The following is a 20,267-nucleotide window of genomic DNA, read 5'->3' on the forward strand; positions in this document are numbered from 1 at the left end:
TACGACACGTTCTGCACCACGTCATGTTCTTGTTGGACGTGTAGTGACTCCTATGTGGGGTGATCGATGGGTGCCAATGAAGATCTTGAATCCCACGCAGTCTCCAATAACTCTTCGACATAACGCTAAGCTGGCTGATGTGTCCCCTTGTTTGGCAGTGGAGGATGTTACAGTTACACAAGATGTGTGCAGACCTCATCATGTTTCTGATGCTGCTTTCCCCAAGTCTATTCCACCTGTTGACCCTGTGCGGTTACTGCATGAGTATGGTTTGGAGGACATTGATATCGAAGGGTGTGAGGTCTCCAAGTCGTGGAAAGAGGAGTTGAATAATCTTGTCGTGTCCTATCGTGATGTGTTCTCTAGAGACAGACTCGATTGTGGAGAGGTGAAAGACTTTGTACATAGAATTCATCTGAGCGATGAGCGTCCGTTTCGCCTCCCCTATCGCCGAACCCCTCCCGCTCACTACCAAAAGTTGAGGGAAGTTCTTTCTGAAATGGAAGAGAAGGGCATTATTAGCAAGTCTATCAGCGAGTATGCGTCTCCTTTGGTAATGGCATGGAAGAAGGATGGATCGCTTAGAGTCTGTACGGACTTCCGGTGGCTTAATGCGAAGACTATCAAGGATGCTCATTCTCTGCCTCATCAGGCGGATTGTCTTGCTGCTCTTGGTGGCAATCTTCTTTTCAGTTCTGTGGATCTGACTTCGGGATTTTACAACGTCCCGCTCCATGTATCTGATCGTCATTACACAGCTTTTACAACACCCATGGGCTTGTACGAATACAACCGTCTTCCTCAGGGCCTGTGTAATAGTCCAGCATCTTTTATGCGCATGATGATCAGCGTATTTGGTGATCTCAACTTTTCCAGCCTCCTTTGCTATCTCGATGATTTGCTGGTGTTCGCCCGTTCTGAGCAAGAAGCCTTGAAATGTTTGGAAGTGGTGTTTTCACGGATGAGAGCTAGTAATTTGAAGTTGGCTCCGAAGAAGTGTCACTTTCTCAGGCGCTCCATCAAGTTTCTGGGCCACGTGATCAGCGGGTCTGAAGTGTCTGTAGACGAGGGCAAAGTAGCAGTCATTTCGTCTTTTCGGAAGAAGGACCTGATGGAAGGGGATAGTGCCACACCTTCGCCGAAGAAACTAAGATCGTTTCTGGGCATGGTTCTCTACTACCAGAGCTTCATTCCTGGCTGTACGCATGTCGCGAAGCCATTGTTCGATTTGACAGCCGGTCAAAAACGTTTGGTGAAAGGCACAGGTAGTCGTAAAAGATCTGGTACTTACCGGGAGTTGTCTCCTCAGGATTGGTCTCCTGCGTGTGATGTCGCCTTCGAAGAGTTAAAGAGAGCCCTTGTTGAGAGCGTAGTCTTGGCACACTCCGACTTTGAGCTTCCCTTTATTCTCTGCACTGACGCATCGTTGGATGGCTTGGGTGCAGTGCTCTCTCAAGTTGCCAGTGGCGAGGACAAAGCACGTCCTATAGCTTTCGCCAGCAAGTCCTTGAGCCGCAGCCAAGCCAATTATCCTGCACACAGGCTGGAATTTTTAGCTCTGAAGTGGGCAGTGTGTGACAAGTTCAGCCACTGGCTCAAAGGTCATGAGTTTACCGTGTGGACAGATAATAATCCACTAACGTACATCTTAACGAAACCGAAACTGGATGCATGTGAGCAGCGCTGGGTCTCAAAACTCGCTCCATACAACTTCGAGATCAAGTATGTTCCTGGGAGATTGAATGTTGTGGCGGATGCACTCAGTCGTGACCCGTTTGTCAACCCTGTGAGTCAGCGACTTCTGTCCGAGCCTTACTCAGAGCTGTTGAAGCATGTACACAGCGTGGAAGATGATTCTGTCCAGAAGACCTTCCGCCTCACGTGCCAGCCTCAGACGGTTGATAGTGCACTCAATCTGAGTTCTGAGAATAACTTCTCTATGACTACTGAGGATGTGTCGTCTGTCTTGTCGTCTTGTGGTAATTGGGATTCAGGAGCTGTATCCAGAGCAACATCAATGGCTGGTCGTTTGACTTCTTTGATTCCTGACTGTCAAGACGTAACCCATGCCTTTTCATTGTCTGAATTGCAGTGTCAACAGAACATTGACGCAGTTATTTCGAGGGTGGCTTTCTATGTCAGCAGGAAGCGCAGACCTACCAGACGTGAACGTACAAATGAGGATTTGTTCGTTTTGAAGATTCTGAGGCAGTGGAAAAAACTGTTTTTACTTAATGGCATCCTGTATAGAGCTGTCAAAGATCCGCTCACTAAACACAAAAAGTTTCAGTTCGTCCTACCTGCCTCCCTGAAACAGCAAGCACTCTCTGATGTTCATGATTTGGCCGGTCACCAAGGTCAGCCACGTACCCTGTCTTTAGCACGTCAGAGATTCTATTGGCTTGGGATGGAAAGTGATGTGCGTAAATACGTTAAGACTTGTACCCGGTGTGTCCTGAGTAAAACTCCTAAGCCAGCAGCAAGAGCGCCCTTAGAGAGCATCAAGACCACTGCCCCGTTGGAGCTTGTCTGTATGGATTTCTGGTCTGCTGAGGATGGACACAATAAATCTTTGGATGTCTTGGTGATTACAGATCATTTCACCAAGTTAGCTCACGCTTTTCCTTGCCGGAATCAATGTGCTAAAAGTGTTGCCAAGAAACTGTGGGATGGCTTCTTTTGTATCTATGGATTTCCCCAGCGTATCCATTCGGACCAGGGAGCAAATTCTGAGAGTGAGCTGATAGCAGGGCTTCTTGATATTGCCGGCGTTGACAAGTCACGGACTTCTCCGTACCACCCAATGGGGAATGGTGGAACTGAAAGGTTCAACAGAACGTTAGGTAACATGCTAAGATCGCTTCCACCCAGATCTAAGCAAAAGTGGCCACAGTTGGTTCAAACAATAACATTCGTGTATAACTGTACTGCCCATGAAACAACTGGGTTTGCCCCTTTTTACCTGATGTTCGGGAGGGTGCCGAGATTACCTGTTGACCTTATGTTTCAAAGCGTGCTTCGTGATGAGTCAATCTGTGATTACAGTGACTATGTGCAATCTCTTGTCAGTGATCTACAGTCTGCTATGGCGCTGGCTCAACAGAACTCCACTGCAGAACAAAAACATCAGTCTGATCAGTACAATAAGAGAGTCAAAGGATTGCCTCTGTCAGTTGGTGATCATGTTCTCATTGCCAACAAAGGCTGTAGAGGTAAACGGAAGCTTGCCGATAAATGGGAACCCACCATGTATTCCGTTGTTGCCTCCAAACCTTCCCTGCACATTTACAAGATCCGTGACAAATCTGGTGATGAGAAGGTGGTACATCGGAATCTATTGTTGCCAGTTAACTTTCTCCCTTTGCCTTCAACTGATTTTTCTGTTGGTGAAAGTGTTAGTGGTGGTCCTTGTTCCACACCATCTCAATCTGTATGTGATGTGGTTGAGTCAACATTTCCTGTCACTGATGATTTGTCACATGCAGAGTCTCTGTCTGTCATTTCTCACATAGCTGTTTGTGATGATGATCGTACTGCTTCTTGGGTTTCATCCCATTCTTCTCAAACTGTTTCTGAAGCACACAATGACTTACCTGTTGACCATGACATTGTAGCTAGTGCTTCTTCCCCTACTGTTCCTGTTTCTAACAGTTCACCTGATCCTATGGTGGTTGATAACTCTGACGATCATTACACTACCAGGTTCGGTAGAGTACTTAGACCTGTTCGTAGGCTGATTGAGTCAATGGTACAACTCGAAACCTTACTTGGTGTGGATTCTGTATCTACTGTTATTCATGTATAGGTTTGTGTATTGTATTACACAGTCTCGGGTAATACGAAGTGTAATTTTCCGTATTTTGCGTATATTAATCCTGTTTATGTACCTGGTCTGAGTTTTTCAAAGTGTAATGGGCACTTTGGTAATGCCTACAAAATGTGTAGAAGTTTGGCCAACTTTCTCCATATTTGTATCTCTTTTGTTTGGGTAGCTTTCTATGTGGAGTCTTCACTGTTTTTATAGTGTCGACCATGTAATTCAAGTGACCAGTGTTCTTTGTTTTTTTGTTATACTCTAAGAATTTTGTGTAAATTCTGCGGGGTGAGTGTAACAGGGACAGAACATGTTCTGTTAAAATGTATGTATTGTTTGTTATAATTTACACAAAAAGGTTTATTTTCATATATATCTGATATACTTGTCTGAGAATAAGGGTGTTTTCCTTTAATTGCTGTGACGTCATCATGAGCTGCACAATTTCCTGTTTTGTCTCCTCCTCTTCCTCTTGGCATTGTTAATGCACTGAAGAGGTGGGTTATTTTTGGCTCCTGTCAATCGTAATTAATCTTTATTTTAATTGTTGCTTTTGTGTCTAAATCTTCACTGCAATTTATGTCTATTATGTTATTTTACTTATCTGTGTGGTTATTTTTATCATTTTTCCCCTAATTAAGTTATATTTTTGACTGTGGTCTATATATGTGGAGATGAAAGCACATGGTGATTTAAATGGACATCACATTTGTGTTATAGAGCAATTTGAGGGTGATTTATACAGATGCTTCTCTTGTTTGTGTATATCAGGTATGTTTTCTCAGTTTTATGTTCCTCTTGGCATTGTTAATGCACTGAAGAGAGCAATTTGAGGGTGATTTATACAGATGCTTCTCTTGTTTGTGTATATCAGAGTAAACTCAGTGAAACCGACGCCTGTGGTCCAGTGTCTTTCTCAACAACGCTACACAACGCAGCCAAGTGCTTTTATAACTGGTGTCGCGAGCCACCGGTTACAGATGCACAAATAAGAAATGAGAAGCACCCCCTGTCTCTCTCTTGAAACCAACACGGAAGTGAATTAAACTGCAATTCATCGACTGGCCGCCTGAGGCAGGCTGCAGAAGTGAGTCAAATCTGCCCCATGTTAAAATGCCCAACTTTACAGCAGAAAAAAACATGTTTACAGCCTGGAGCAAAAAGTGGTTTTGGTCTTTATAGCTTATTTTGCCCTTCATGACAACTGTGAGGGGGGTGAATTTTTTTACAACTCATCCGTTTAAATTATGTTAAGCCTGCATAATTAAGGGCGTGGCCACTTGAGTGACAGGTGGATTGCGGCCGTTTGTCTGTCACTCTCAGCTAATTCCAGCAGCTGCTGTACTTGCCATCTCTGCCGTGTTTGTGCTTTTTTCGGGATTATATCATACAATTTAATACACGCATTATACCTTCGCCCACGCCGTTGGATTCCGTTGTTGTCGTCGAGTATGGAGCATAGACTGGTATGGAGAGAACAACCAGCGCTGTATTTCCAGTTGTTTTCCTCGCATGCACTACGTTAATGAATGTCTGACAATTTCCTTGCTAAAAAAGTCTATAGATAAAGAGACCACACTCGTTATGCGGTACTGTTGCTCTCACGGAACAGATGCTTATTTTACTTTTTAGTGTTAAATAAAAAGTACCGTCAGATGAAATCCTGCAGGTGTCAGTGCTTTCTCTCCGTCCATGCAGTAGATGCACACCCTTGAATGAGCGTGGATTTCTAGTGCATTTACTTGAACTTCTGAGGTAATATCTTTGGTGTAACCCATTTGAGAAAATGAGAGGCGGCCAAAATCAGATTTTAAAATGGACTGAATAAAGCTCTTTACGGACTTGACGTGCGATGCCATGCTGACTGACATGTAGCTGCTAACGTTATGTGCATGAATCACTGTCACACGCAAGCTCAGAGCAATATTGTAAGTTACTGCATGATAATACATTTTTATAGCTGAATAATAATACATCACGATACACAGTCTCACTTTTAGTTATGTCTTTTAACTATTATAATATTTCAAAGGGCAAAAACATGAACTTTCACTATTGGCTTTACTTCTTCAAACAGCTATCACTTTAGCGCGAGGCCAGTAGCATAGCATTAGCACCTCAGCTCCACCCACGCAAAGAGTGTAGAAGAACAAGAGGCGAAACTCCGATGCTTTTCTGGTAACACTACTACTATTATTAGTTACCAACTCCACTAGGCCTGAAATATATTTTGTACGTTTTAATCACCTGGATCATGCTACAAACATGACGATCTTAACATGATGCATTGCTGTGTCCGTAATCATATAATTGCCACTTTGGACAGTGGCTGTGTTTTTTTGTTTACATAGGCTTGCTTTAACGGTCATTAATATAAGATAGTACTGCAAAAAAAAAAAAAAAAAACAGTTTACTGTAAAGCTATTCTATTGCTGTTATATATTTATTGTCCAATATTTACATTCTAGTACAATTACATTTATTTGCTGAATTCATTTATTTCATTGAACTTATTTTTGTATGTAAGGTTATGTGTACCTCCTGGGAAACGGTCTAATGTTATAATTTTACGAACTTACATCACTTTATTCTTACCTGTCACACTTAATGTAGAGAGTAATATAATTGATTAAATCCTTGAACTTCCCTGTCTCAAGTTATGTGGGGGAAAAGCCTTGTAGCAACTTATTTTTAACTGATATAACGTTAACTGTTGTGAGTTAAAATAATCACCTAATTATTTCAACCTAAAAATGACCTCTGCACTGGACTAAATACATGTATATGACTGCCGAGTCGCTTTCACCCCAAAATGGCGGACGCGTAGGGCTGCTGCTGGGCGCTGGTGTTGCAATGGAACGTTCTATAGGCCCTTTTCACAATGACGTCAGATAACTTCCGCTTTTCCGCAAAGCAGTGTAAACATACTTCCGTTTTAACTTGCGTGCGCTGGTTAAAGTTACTTAAGGAAAACGCATAAGGTGATGACCAACAACACGAAAGTTAAAATTAAAATAATAATAATGTTTATGTATGTAGCATTATTGGTTCTTATATTTAGATTATTTTGATGACGTTAATGATCATTTCCAGTAACTTATTGCGTGTGACACCAAGATCGGTCAGCCCGTGTATTGCCAGAAGCTTACTAACAAGTGTAACATTTTTATCAAAGCTAGCACTAAATGTCAAACCATTTCCATATGCTGATGTGATTTATCATTCATTTCATTCCTGTGTCCATTTTCCAACAGTTTCCCATCCAATAAGCATGGCACAGTCATCTTGTAGATGCTATTGTAGTGTTCCTTGTTGTTCAAACAACAAACATAAATTTCCTTATTTAAGTTTCCACGATTTTCCAGTGGACGCTGAAATACGTGCATGTTGGGTTAGGGCGATCAAAAGAGACGAGGGCCCGAGTTTTAAAATCCTCCGTGGGAGCACTTACGTGTGTAGTCAGCACTTTACCCCAGAGCAGAGGATATATGTACATCAACCAGTGGACGAACCAGGATTAAGAAAGGAGCAACGCCATCTAGTTGAAGGGACTGTGTAAACTCCATCGCGTCAAATACTCTTTGGTAGCGCGTTCCACTATGCCGGCGGAGGGGGCGGTACGAAGATGGCGAGTTGAGCAGTCGTGTTTTCTGAAGCTCGTTATAGTTGTTCCCTAAAGTTTGTCTGAAGTAAGTAACTCCAACTGATTTGTCACGCGATGACTTCACAAAAACTAATTAAACCTGCTAAACTAAAACTAGACCTCAAAGGAAAAGATCTGTCGCCTAATATTGAAAAGAAAGTTGAGGCCAGAGAAACGGAGCACGACTACGCAATGGAGGTCTCTGTAAACAGCAAAAGAGGACGCGGTGAGGCCTCTCTTCCTGCAACGCCAAGTAAAAATCCTGCGGAAAAAAAGGTCAAGCCTACAGCTGACAGTGAGAAGGTGGAAATCTCCAACGAAGGAGGCAATTTTAAAACTTGAAAGGAGGGTGGATGAGAAGCTGGCGGATTTAAGCGAGCAAACTAAGCAAAGCAGCGCCATGATTGCAAGCTTAACAAAGGCGATTCAGTTCAACACAGAAGAGGTAAATGAGTGCAAGAAAAGAGTCAAGGACTTGGAGATTCAAAATGAGCTTCTTCGCAAGGATAACGATGATCTAAAGGAGAGGGTGAGAGAACAGGAAAGATATAGAATGAGATGGTGTCTTCGTATCAAAGGCATTGAAGAAAAAAAAGTAGGGCTGTCAAATGATTAATCGTGATTAATCACATCCAAAATAAAAGTTTTTTTTACATAATATATGTGCGTGCACTGTGTATAATTATTTTATATATATAAATATACACACATGCTTGTATATATTTAAGAAATATTTTCTTGTATATACTGTATATAGATTTATATATAATTTATATTATACATAAATATAAATATTTTATATATAAATAATATTTTTTTCTTAAATATACATGCATGTGTGTGTATTTATATATATACAAAATAATTATACACAGTGCACGCACATATATTATGTAAAAAAAACTTGTATTTTGGATGTGATTAATCACGATTAATCATTTGACAGCCCTAAAAAAAAGACGAAGATATCAGATCACGTGTCATTCAGATTCTAAGCAATTTTGCACCTGAGATGGAGGGAAAGATGGAAGAGGCTGTTGACATTGTCCATAGGCTGGGAAGAAGGATAGACAATAAAAACAGGAATGTCATCGTGCTGTTCACTCAAAGACGGGTGAAGGATGAAATCTGGCGTCGAAGCAAAGATTCTCCTATTTGCAAGACGGAAGGAGTTCGTTTCGCGGAGATGCTTCCTCGAGAGGATTTGGAAGACAGACGAAAGCTTTGGCCTCAAATTGATCAAGCAAGGAGGGCAGGAAAGGTTGCGTTCTTTCGCGGTCCATATGGCTTCATTGAAGGACGACGGATCGACGTTGACGGGTGAAATTATACATTTATAAGTGTCAATCAGGTAATTTAGTTGGAAACTTTTCAATGGGATACTAGAGCTCTATTTGAAAGTCGCGGTTCATACAGTGACTGAGTGAGCTTACAAGTGGTTCGATTTTTGGTTTTATAGTTCTCTAATTTTCGTTTTTGTTTTTTTTGTTTGTTTTAGCGTAATGATTAAGGACAAAATAATCTTCGGTTCTTTGAATGTTAGGGGCTTAAAGGACATTGTTAAAAGGAAAGCAGTTTTTTTTTATTTTGTAAAGGGTAGAAAGCTAATTGTGTGTTTCTACAAGAGACTCATTCTTCGGACTCGGATGCATCTTTCTGGACTAATCAATGGGGGGAGAAGATTTTTTTCAGCCATGGGTCTAACCGTTCTGGAGGAGTGGCAATATGTTTCAACAAATGTCCTGGGGAAGTCATCGTTCATAAAGCTGGTGGAAGTGGGCACTGGTTGATGGTGGTACTGAAAATTGATGGTATTTTTTTTTTTCTAATTAATATTTATGGATTTAATAATGCAGCACAAAATCAGAAATTATTAGAAGATATTTCTAATATGATCTCCGAAACTAAAGTAAGGTACCCATCTGATAATGTTTTAATAGGAGGGGACTGGAATCTGGTTCCTGACGAGTGGAAAGATAGATGGCCTCCCAGACTTAACAAGGGGCGGCTTAATGCTAGTGTTGATTTTTTGGTGACAGAAAATAATTTGAGTGATGTTTGGCGAACTTAACGAAACAATACACAATTGCAGTTTAAGTTCACGCTGAAACTATATTTACCTTTTTTGAAATAATCCATTAAACCTGCTGAGAAACGAGGAGCGTGAACTAGAATGAGGAGTTGCACGCGCATGCCCGGGAAACTCATAAATATTAATGTAGGCTCCGCCCACTGCCTCTACAGATGCACAACTCACTTTTGCACCACATTTCACGGTGCACTTGGTGCAAAAGGCGGAGCCTACGAAACTTGTCACTTGAAAGTGAAAAACAGAGCTTGTGATTCGTTGCAGCAGATTCAAGCAGCTGTAGTTATGTACTTGTGTTTGTGCTAGAAAAATATACAAGACCTTTGTGAGAAAAGATTCTACAAGTGTGCAACTCTCATTGGATGAATTCACATACTGATTTGCAGATGAGCAAAAGTTCTCTGTGACTTCACATTTTTTGATGCGGGTGTGTAAATGCGTTTTGCACCATATTCACTGCAGCAACTGTAGCAAAAATGTGAGCGTACGAGTTTCTTAATTTGTGATTTGTAGAATAGGATTTGTGCACCTGCAATGAAGAATTTGAGAAGGTGTAACTGTTGTGTTGTGTTTGTGGAAGATAAAAAAAGTCTACAAGTGTGCAACTCTTAAAAAATTGATCTCTGTGACTTCACATTTACTGATACACATGTGTGGCTATTCTCTACAACTACAAATTCCACTGTCACAGGCGTTCAGTTGTTTTGCACCAAAAATACCTTCATACGTGTGCTTGCGATTGATTCAACGAGCGCGAGGGCGGGGCCTTGATTTCGCGGCTTTACTTCCTGCTCACGACTGCGCATGACTGGTCCCGAAAACGCTACTGCGCAGACTCAAGTTCCAATATGTCAGCGCTATATCGGGACTCTGGCGGCTTCAGTTCTCTCCAATGGAAAAGAGCGAAGGGGCGTCGTCCATCTTTTTTTTACAGTCTATGATTTATACCGACTTCATCAGGCTCTGAAAATTCTTCACAAAGAACACAAAAAGCCTTCTCAGCTGCCGTAGTTGCAACTCTTGCGTCATCACAACAGTGCGTTCAACGCATCACCGTTTCTGTTTAAAAAACGTTCTGCAACGTTTTGTCGGCGCTGAACGCAGCCCTGGTGTACTTGGCTGCAGGTCTGCAGCCTCCTCCTACTCTTATTTTCTTGATTTCCGATAGATTTTCAAAATAAGTTGTGTTTTCTCAATGGAAAGTATGGAGATACCTATCTTGGATTTGGCAAATCCTGACTTGGGAAACTTAGTTCAAGAATTGAAAAAGGCCTTTACCGAGGTGGGATTTGTTTATCTAAAAAACACGGGCATAAATCAGCAAGAGGTTTGTGATTTTTTTTTTTTTTTTTTACTTGTTTCTTAAAGCCGGGCATATGCGATTTCAGGAATGTTTTTGTTAAATGCCAACTCTCATTGTGCGAGCCAAAGCTCACAATTTATGTGCTCAAAATATAGGCCTAGCGCAGATCGTCGAGCTGCGACTTTACTGTTAACACAATACGTGTGAAATACTCGCTTTAGGAGTATTTTTTTACGCATTTTTATCGATTTCGAATGCGTGCGTGCTTGCTTTTCACTTTCACTTTCGGTTTCAGGGACATTCTAAAACGCTTAACGTGAAAAAGGCTTAACGTGGCTTACTGTACTAATGGTGCGTTCACGTGCTATGGAAAATATGATATTTTCCACTTGCGAACTGGTATTTACCAGTGTGTTGCGTTCAAGTGCTTTTGTTGTCGTAATGTGGTAAAAAGATGGAGATCCAGACCTGTTATTTAGCTACAACTATTTTAGATTGCTTAAGTCATCTGCTACAGGAAGAAAATGATTTATCAAAACTCAAACGTAAATAATATATGCTGTATATTTTCTAGATCATGAATAGTACATATTTTTACCATTCACAACTCTTGCGTTGCTCTCCGCCTTTTTGAAAAGGTCAAAGGTTATCTCATCTCGGCAACTCGTGCATCAAAATATTCTACGAGTTGCCCAGTGGAAAATACCACATGAGGGGGTGTTCATGTGCATTTTCCATGTCGGCTTTTGGTATTTACCATAATTACCATAGCACGTGAACGCACCATAAGACAATGATATTAAAAGACCAAACTCGGTAAACATCTTAATAATAAGCTATAAGTTACTATGTAGGCCTACAAAAAAAAAAAAGATATTAATTTATCGCGTTGCGTTCATTATGGGCTCATCTAATTTTTTGTACAGAGTATAGCTTAATAATATGTGTACTGAGTTTGGTATGTTAATATCACTGTTTTAGTACAGTAAGCTTAAGCCTTATCTAATAACGGTTTTCTATGGGAGGAAAATGCTTGTGTAATTAAACGCGTTGCGTTCATATTCTGGGCTCATCTAATTTTTTGTACATACTATAGCTTATTAATATGATGTGTACTGAGTTTGGTCTTTTAATATCACTGTCATTAGTACAGTGAGCCACGTTAAGCCTTTTTCACGTTAAGTGTTTTAGAGTGTACCGTTCAGGGCGAAGGAAAGAGGGCCCCGCCACCCCCCACAAACAAGCAAGACAAAGCTGAAATTCGGCTCGACTCAAAACAACAACAACAAAAAAAAGAAGAGTCTTACGCCTCAGAAACCGGCTCAAAATCTCAGTGTATGCTCAGTTCTGTAGTTGTTTGTAGCGGATTATTTCTCTATTATTTCTCTGTTCACTGTTGTAGGTGGAAAAAGTCATGCATGTTTCAAAGAAGTTCTTCTGTTTGCCAGAAGACATGAAGAAGCCTTTCAGCAGGGGAAGTTTCTCATGTAATGTAAACCATGGCTGGGTTTCGGTTGAAACTGAAAGGCACGTCTCAACATTCAGAAGCATTACTGTAAAACTCACGAATAATGGACAAACATTTTAATGATTTTAAATGCTGTCATTGCAGTCTGAATCCTCGCCGCCCCGGTGATCTGAAGGAGGCGTATAATATAACATCTTTGAGCGGGGATAACGTAAATACCAATTTCTTCTTATCTCTTCACCCTTCTGTCTCTCATAGTGCACATTTATTGGTTATAATTATACTTTTTATTTTTAATCAAAAGGGCAACATTTGGTTTTCTTTGGAAATGGGCTATGTCCGAAATCACATCTCTTGAGTAGGCACTTATTTAAGGTTGTGTTCCCAATGATGCACTATACACTATGTACTCAGCCGTGTAGTAGGGTATATAAGTTTTATAGGTTTTGTCGTTCAGCAGCGGAGTCTCTCCCCTCTCTCCGCTACATAACTAAAGCTGTGATAGTTGAGTGAATGAAGTCAACATTCCGCACTTCATTGTTTTAGTTAATTAAGTGCCATTGAATAGTGCATAAGTACACGATTTTGGACGCACCTTTACTTTGCAACCGCTAAAAAAGAACAGTCTATATAGTATGCATGTGTGTTGTATGAATGTAATCCGAACGCACTACTGTCATGTGACCTACCAGCATTACTGCCATTCACTATACCTCTCCTGTGGCCTCATGGGATAGTAAAGAGCCCATCATATGCACACTTCTGAATCTTGCCAGAAGAAGTGGGTCATCCGGATACCTTTGGCCTACTCTTTTACTGTTTTTCACCTACTATATTTAGTGCCTTGGTTTTGTATGTTCGTTTCATATGAAGCCCCTAAAGGGACAGCATGATGGTAAAAAAAAAAAATATAATTAAATGGGAGGAAAACATATATTTAGCCTTAACATTAAGAAAATATAACCCTAACATTTGTGATTGTAAACTTATATAGTCCTCTACTCTCAATGTGCTCAGAAGTGGCCTTCAGAAGTAGATGATTTTCGAGATGTCCATGTATCATTTTTCCTGCGCTGTAAGGATCTCTCTCTCCGAGTGCTCCGACTGATGGCTCTTGGGTTGGACCTGGAACCAGAAGTCTTCCTCAACGCACATAAGCAAATTGGAAGTAAGAACAAGTATGCACCACTACTTCCTCCCAGTGAGTCAATGGCTCATCAACACCTTTATGCTGTGGTTTGTTTTAAGGTGATGTGAATGCAACCACACTCCGGTCTCTGTACTACCCTCCGGTGAACAGCACATGTGTGAAGGAAAATCAGCTGCGCTGTGGTGAACACTCGGATTATGGGAGCATCACTCTGCTCTTCCAAAGCCCAGAGGGTGGACTACAGGTGAATACCATACCAATATAGGACAAAAGAAAAATAAATAATTTTGACCATGTTTAATGTTGTCCTCTATCATTACGGATGCATGTGACTGTGTGTTTGGCTCTGCATGTCTCTGTGTGTTCTCCAGGTTCTGAACCGGGCTGGTGAATACGTTTCGGCTCCAAGCATTCCTGCAACAGTTCTGATTAACATAGCGGACCTGATGCAAAGGTGGACCAGCGATGTGTACATGTCTGTGGTACGTTTCTTAACTTTATAAGGCATTTCATTTAATAGAGTGAAACAGTCAGGTTTTAGAAGTAAAAACTTTTTTGACGATAACATATAAACCTTTAAAGACATAAGATGTTGTATGCTGTCTTTGAAGCCATCTTTACTTTATTGAAAAAATGTTATTGGTGAAAAACTACACAATGTTTCATTAAAGTTTGGGAGGAACACGTTCAAATGATCCATCCAATCAACACGTCATTCCAATCAGCAATTAACACATCTATCCAATCACACAGTCAACTCACCTATGCTCCTCAATCATTTTCAGCATCCTTCCACCACTCTTGGCTTGTTCCTAACACAGTCAGGAATACTCTGTGTTAGGGCTAGACTAAAGCCCTCTCCTTGGACAGCATACCAAATACGCATACTCTTTACTAAATAATCTATCTGTGAAGTTGTGAAATTACCCATGATGCTTAATAGAAGATTAAACTCCCATGAAGCACCATGAATATAGTAATTGAGTATGTTTCCCTCAATGTATATTCAATTTATAATTTCAATGGCAGGCCTTGTCTGGCCAAACAAATGTTATTTTCTTAATCAGGTTGACCTTACATTTTGAATAGTTATTTAAAATAAAATCATAAAAATATTGCAAATCATAACAATCTACCCACCATAATTGACTAGCAATTAATATAGCCCTTGAGATTAGGTCACTGGAGATAAAATATAGAAGAAAAAAAATGTAGAGGATATTTACCATGTGTTCAAAATATCTACTGTAGAAGAAAATGACATCACATGATGCTGTTCACATGGTTTTGGGATAAACCATTTTTAACTTTGATTGGTAACAAAATAGATGGTTACTAATCTATAGTTTGATTGGTGTTTGATTTGTAACATGGTTGACAAAATTTTTGTGGACATTAATAAAATGATATATTTTCAATATTTGAAAGAAAATGAATTTAAACAATCTATTTTTCTAAGGTATTAAGATTGTTGAAATACATTTAATACAGATAATCTTGACTTTAACATTTTTCCATTATTTTGATCCCAAGACACTCAAAAAGCAGACAATAAAAAACCACTAATTTAAGGGACATAAAGGACATTTTAAAGCTGAAAAACAGTGCGCATAAAATAATGGTGTGAGATTACAGTATTAATTATCTTGGATATGGATAAAATAGGATATTTCTGAAGAAAATTGTTAGAAAAATATAATTATTAATGGACATGAGATATATATATATATGCATATTTACATACATGCATATTTGGGAATACATTTATAATATATTGTTTATATAGATATAATCGACTAAGCCAAAAAATAATTTGGTATTTAGGATTGGGCATTTGGTATTTAGGATTGGGCATTTGGTCATTTAGCCATTTAGGATTTACCAATGCCCAATCCTAAATACCAAATTCATTTTTGACTTAGACTTTTAGTTTTCGACTTAGACTTTTAGTTTCAAACTTAGACTTTTGGTTTTCGTTTAAGACTTTTAGTTTAGACTTTTAGTTTTCAATCTGACCCAATAATCCCTCCATAGGTTTGGTTCTTGGCTTAAAAGGCTTTAACAAAGACTTATAGAAAATCCCCATTTGCAAAAATGAAAAAAAGAAGAAAAAAATCTCCACTGAAATGTGGTCATGCACTAATGAAGTCTATTGCACTGGCAAATGCTTGTTTAAAGTCCCTGTAAAGTAAAACTTAAGTATGTGTTCTGAGTTTGTCACACCACAGAAAAATGTGTTATTAGCCACCCAGACAAATTTGAATGATAAAAAAAGCCGGCAAGTACATAAAATAAGCTATCAAAATCTTGAAAAAATGAGCAGTATTCTCTGCTCTCAAACGCTGGGGGCGTGTCTGCTGGCTGCGCTGAAAGCACGCCCACTCGCGGGAAAGCATTGCAAAGCTGCCGACGGTGATATTTGTGATACTGCTTTCGGGACGCGGAGATGAAGGCCGAGGCGGGAGATAGTCGGTTCGGCCCCATTCACCAGTAACAGTGGATTATCAGTGAATCCCAGTTGTCTCCGACGAAAGTTTATAAAACTATCCCGTGTAAAATGATCGCTACAGAGGCGGGTGTTGGCGGTGATCCTCAGCTCTCCATCAAGGTTGGCTCTTCACAAAATTAATCCACCTCTTCTTGATGTGATCGTTTTTAGGAAATTTAAATAAAGACACCGATCTGTTTTGTACATGATCGCATCCAGGTAGTAGCCTACGCATTTCCGTGAAGGAAGGCATAGCTAGCTAGCAAATTGTAGGCTGTAGTAACTAATAGTACTGACAGTAAGTCGAGATTGAGTGGCCTCAGTGCGTCATCAAGTAGGGGCGTGTCCACGAGGTCAGGGGCTCCAGTGCGTCATCGAGCCCCGTTTTAGCCCCGCCCAAAAAATCCGGAAAATAGCAATGGTGAAAAACTGTTTAACGGTCTAACTCCACAATTCAGTAGTTCACAGTCTTTGTAATATGTTTTAGCAATACATTTCTAACATTTATAATGGGTTTAGAATTTTTTTTTAGAATTGCCTTTACAGGGACTTTAACTCTTTTCTATTATTAAACCTTCAGGCCCACAGGGTTTTGCTGCCCCCTGCAGGAGACTCCAGCACACGCCAGTCTTTGGCTTTCTTTGTACACCCTGATGATGAAGCCATTATTTCATGCTGCGATGGATCCGATAATTATCCTCCTGTTAATTCAGTGGATTACCTTTTATCAAGGTTTAATGATACCTATGGCAAAAAACAGGCTGTGGTTTAAGTGGAAGTTTACAATTGTATGTAAAAAAAACCCCAACAAAAAACAACAACAGCAAAAACAAAAAATGTTGTGGTAATAATCATCATAGCACATAATTGGTAGAGCTGAGATTATTGAATTGATTTTTAAATAAGAAAAAAAAAAAGCACCTTACTCTTGAAATCATAATGTAAACTCAAAAAAGCCAAAACGCCCTCATGTATGCACTATTTTGTGATAAATTGGATTTTTGTATATTTCAATAAATATATATATTTTTAAATTAAAATTTTAATTGAAAACCATGATACTATAATGAATCATGTTAAACAGCCTGAAATAAATCACTGGTCTTGCAATAGTTATTCATCCATCCAAATTTTAAGAAACTGTATACATCTAGGGATTGACATTCGACTGAAGCTAAAGTGAAAAGATATACATCCTATCATTGAATTAAATACAGGACAGATTGGCATTGATTTGTAATATAAGAGTGATGGAAAACAGACTATTCGCTTGAAACAGTGATATGTGTTTTTATGATAGTGTTATTATCTGTTTTTATTCTCTGCACCTTTATGTACACCTATTTGTGCGCAAAAACAAACAAAAATAACGACTTTATTTCAACTATTAATTTCCTTCTCTATGGGCCTCTAGTCAGTTAACTTAGTGTGATTGCGTAGAGCTACGTCACACGTAGGCTCACTATTGGCCAACAACAGAAGCACTGCGCTATTACACTAGTGAACTGACTCGAGGCCCACAGAGAAGGAAATGAATAGTTAGAATAAAGTTGTTATTTTTGGGGGTTTTTGCGCACAAAAAGTATTCTCGTTGCTTGATAAACTTAAGATTGAACCACTGTAGTCATTTGGACTATTTTAACGATGTCTTTAATAACTTTTCGGGGCTGGCAAGATTCAATCCCTGAAGAAGCGTATGGACTAGCCTATGGACTAACTCAGGTGTTTCTTGTTAGTCATTACCCAGACAGTAACATAGTGTCAGCCCAGATACGGGCCACATCTGGTACATGTGGATTCCACTCGTACCAGATGTGGGCTGGATCTGGGCGACACTGTTGCTTCTGGGTAGCTTTGGTGTATAAATGGCCCTCACATTTCCAGGTATTTCTAGCTTTGTTTCTTATAAGCACTGTTGGTGAGTGTTATGCTTTGTTAAAGCTGCTGTCGGCAAATTTTTTTTTTTAACATATTCAGTGAAATCGACACTATAACAACATAAATAAAGTGGTTTTAAAAAAAAACCCGAGCTTCTAACTCCACCTGGAGCGTGTTATTTGTTTAGCAAAAATCCACAGCTCCCGGATCATCGGGTCCAATCAGCGCAGGGGGGTGTGAGATCTGACTGTCAATCATAGGTCGTGCACACGCCACCCCTCGCGCACGTTACAATCACATGCACACGCCTAAAGTTCGCGCAGTAAGGAAGAGTGATGGCGGAAAAGAGAACACCTGTATGACGAGTGAAAAGTGACATTTCTAAGGCTACACTGAAGAAGGAGAAGGAGCAGTCTACCCTTCCGTCGCCGTCAGTCCGTGTCTATTTTTGAATGGGATTGATAGAGACGGCAGACGACAGACCGGGGGCGACTTCACAGTTGGAACGTATACCTTACGGCGACGTGGCGATGACGTATGTGAGAAATGTATAAAAAAATCTGACATCTGAACTAGGCACGTCGCATTATAAGACGCCTGATACACAAGTCGTCCCTATGTATGTCGCATCATAAGACGCCTGATACACACGTCGTCCCTCTGTACGTCACATCATAAGACCTGATACACACGTCGTCCCTCTGTACGTTGCATCATAAGACGCCTGATACACGTCGTCCCTCTGTACGTCGTATCATAAGAGGCCTGATACACACGTCGTCCCTCTGTATGTCGCATCATAAGAGGCCATCATTTCATGCTGCGATGGATCCGATAAATATCCTCCTGTTAATTCAGTGGATTACCTTTTATCAAGGTTTAATGATACCTATGGCAAAAAACAGGCTGTAGTTTAAGTTTACAATTGAAAATGAAAAAAACAAAACTTATTTATGTGGTAATAATCATCAGAGCACAAAATGTGGATCTGAGATCATTGAATTGATTTTAAAGAAATGTACAGCACAGTCACATACTCTTGAAATCACAAAAGAAACTCAAACAAGCTCAAATTGCCCAATGTATGCACTATTTTATGATTAATTGGATGTCTATATATATATAGCCTATATATATGTATATATATATATAATAATAAATGTAGGCCTGCATATTTTTATACAGTAGAATACTGGTTGAAAACCATGATATTATAATGAATCATGTTAAACAGCTTGAAATAAATCACTGGTCTTGCAATACAGGTCCTTCTCAAAAATTAGCATATTGTGATAAAGTTCATTATTTTCCATAATATAATGATAAAAATTAAACTTTCATATATTTTAGATTCATTGCACACCAACTGAAATATTTCAGGTCTTTTATTGTTTTAATACTGATGATTTTGGCATACAGCTCATGAAAACCCAAAATTCCCGTCTCAAAAAATTAGCATATTTCATCCGACCAATAAAAGAAGTGTTTTTAATACAAAAAAAAGAGTCAACCTTCAAATAATTATGTTCAGTTATGCACTCAATAGTCAATACTTGGTCGGGAATCCTTTTGCAGAAATGACTGCTTCAATGCGGCGTGGCATGGAGGCAATCAGCCTGTGGCACTGCTGAGGTGTTATGGAGGCCCAGGATGCTTCGTTAGCGGCCTCAAGCTCATCCAGAGTGTTGGGTCTTGCGTCTCTCAACTTTCTCTTCACAATATCCCACAGATTCTCTATAGGGTTCAGGTCAGGAGAGATGGCAGGCCAATTGAGCACAGTAATACCATGGTCAGTAAACCATTTACCAGTGGTTTTGGCACTGTGAGCAGGTGCCAGGTCGTGCTGAAAAATGAAATCTTCATCTCCATAAAGCTTTTCAGCAGATAGAAGCATGAAGTGCTCCAAAATCTCCTGATAGCTAGCTGCATTGACCCTGCCCTTGATAAAACACAGTGCACCAACACCAGCAGTTGACATGGCACCCCAGACCATCACTGACTGTGGGTACTTGACACTGGACTTCAGGCATTTTGGCATTTCCTTCTCCCCAGTCTTCCTCCAGACTCTGGCACCTTGATTTCCGAATGACATGCAAAACTGAGCAACAGTCCAGTGCTGCTTCTCTGTAGCCCAGGTCAGGCGCTTCTGCCACTGTTTCTGGTTCAAAAGTGGCTTGACCTGGGGAATGCGGCACCTGTAGCCCATTTCTTGCACACGCCTGTGCACGGTGGCTCTGGATGTTTCTACTCCAGACTCAGTCCACTGCTTCCGCAGGTCCCCCAAGGTCTGGAATCGGTCCTTCTCCACAATCTTCCTCAGGGTCCGGTCACCTCTTCTCGTTGTGCAGCGTTTTTTGCCACACTTTTTCCTTCCCACAGACACTCTGGCACTCTGGGAACAGCCTATTTGTTCAGAAATTTCTTTCTGTCTTAC

At 40.1% G+C, this 20,267-nt stretch overlaps 1 protein-coding gene across 1 annotated transcript; it reads left to right on the forward strand.

Moving 5' to 3' along the window:
* The first annotated feature begins 7,857 nt into the window (after positions 1-7,857).
* On the forward strand, positions 7,858-16,749 carry LOC130087517 (uncharacterized). Its single transcript, XM_056253848.1, has 8 exons — positions 7,858-7,986; positions 10,715-10,873; positions 12,252-12,376; positions 12,462-12,528; positions 13,335-13,485; positions 13,566-13,711; positions 13,839-13,949; positions 16,536-16,749. Exons 1-8 carry the CDS (start codon positions 7,858-7,860, stop codon positions 16,725-16,727), a joined length of 1,080 nt encoding a protein of 359 aa, XP_056109823.1. The 3' UTR covers positions 16,728-16,749.
* The last annotated feature ends 3,518 nt before the right edge of the window (positions 16,750-20,267 follow it).

Source organism: Rhinichthys klamathensis, unplaced genomic scaffold (genome assembly GCF_029890125.1).
Source record: "Rhinichthys klamathensis goyatoka isolate OS25496 unplaced genomic scaffold, OSU_Roscu_1.1 h1tg000005l_1, whole genome shotgun sequence".
NCBI lineage: Eukaryota > Metazoa > Chordata > Actinopteri > Cypriniformes > Leuciscidae > Rhinichthys > Rhinichthys klamathensis.

Coding starts and splice junctions, on each gene's coding strand:
- LOC130087517 (XM_056253848.1), top strand. CDS start 7,858: ATGATTGCAAGCTTAACAAAGGCGATTCAGTTCAACACAGAAGAGGTA. Junction 13,486..13,565: donor CGCACATAAGCAAATTGGAA/GTAAGAACAAGT, acceptor GTTTGTTTTAAG/GTGATGTGAATGCAACCACA. Junction 13,712..13,838: donor GCCCAGAGGGTGGACTACAG/GTGAATACCATA, acceptor TGTGTTCTCCAG/GTTCTGAACCGGGCTGGTGA.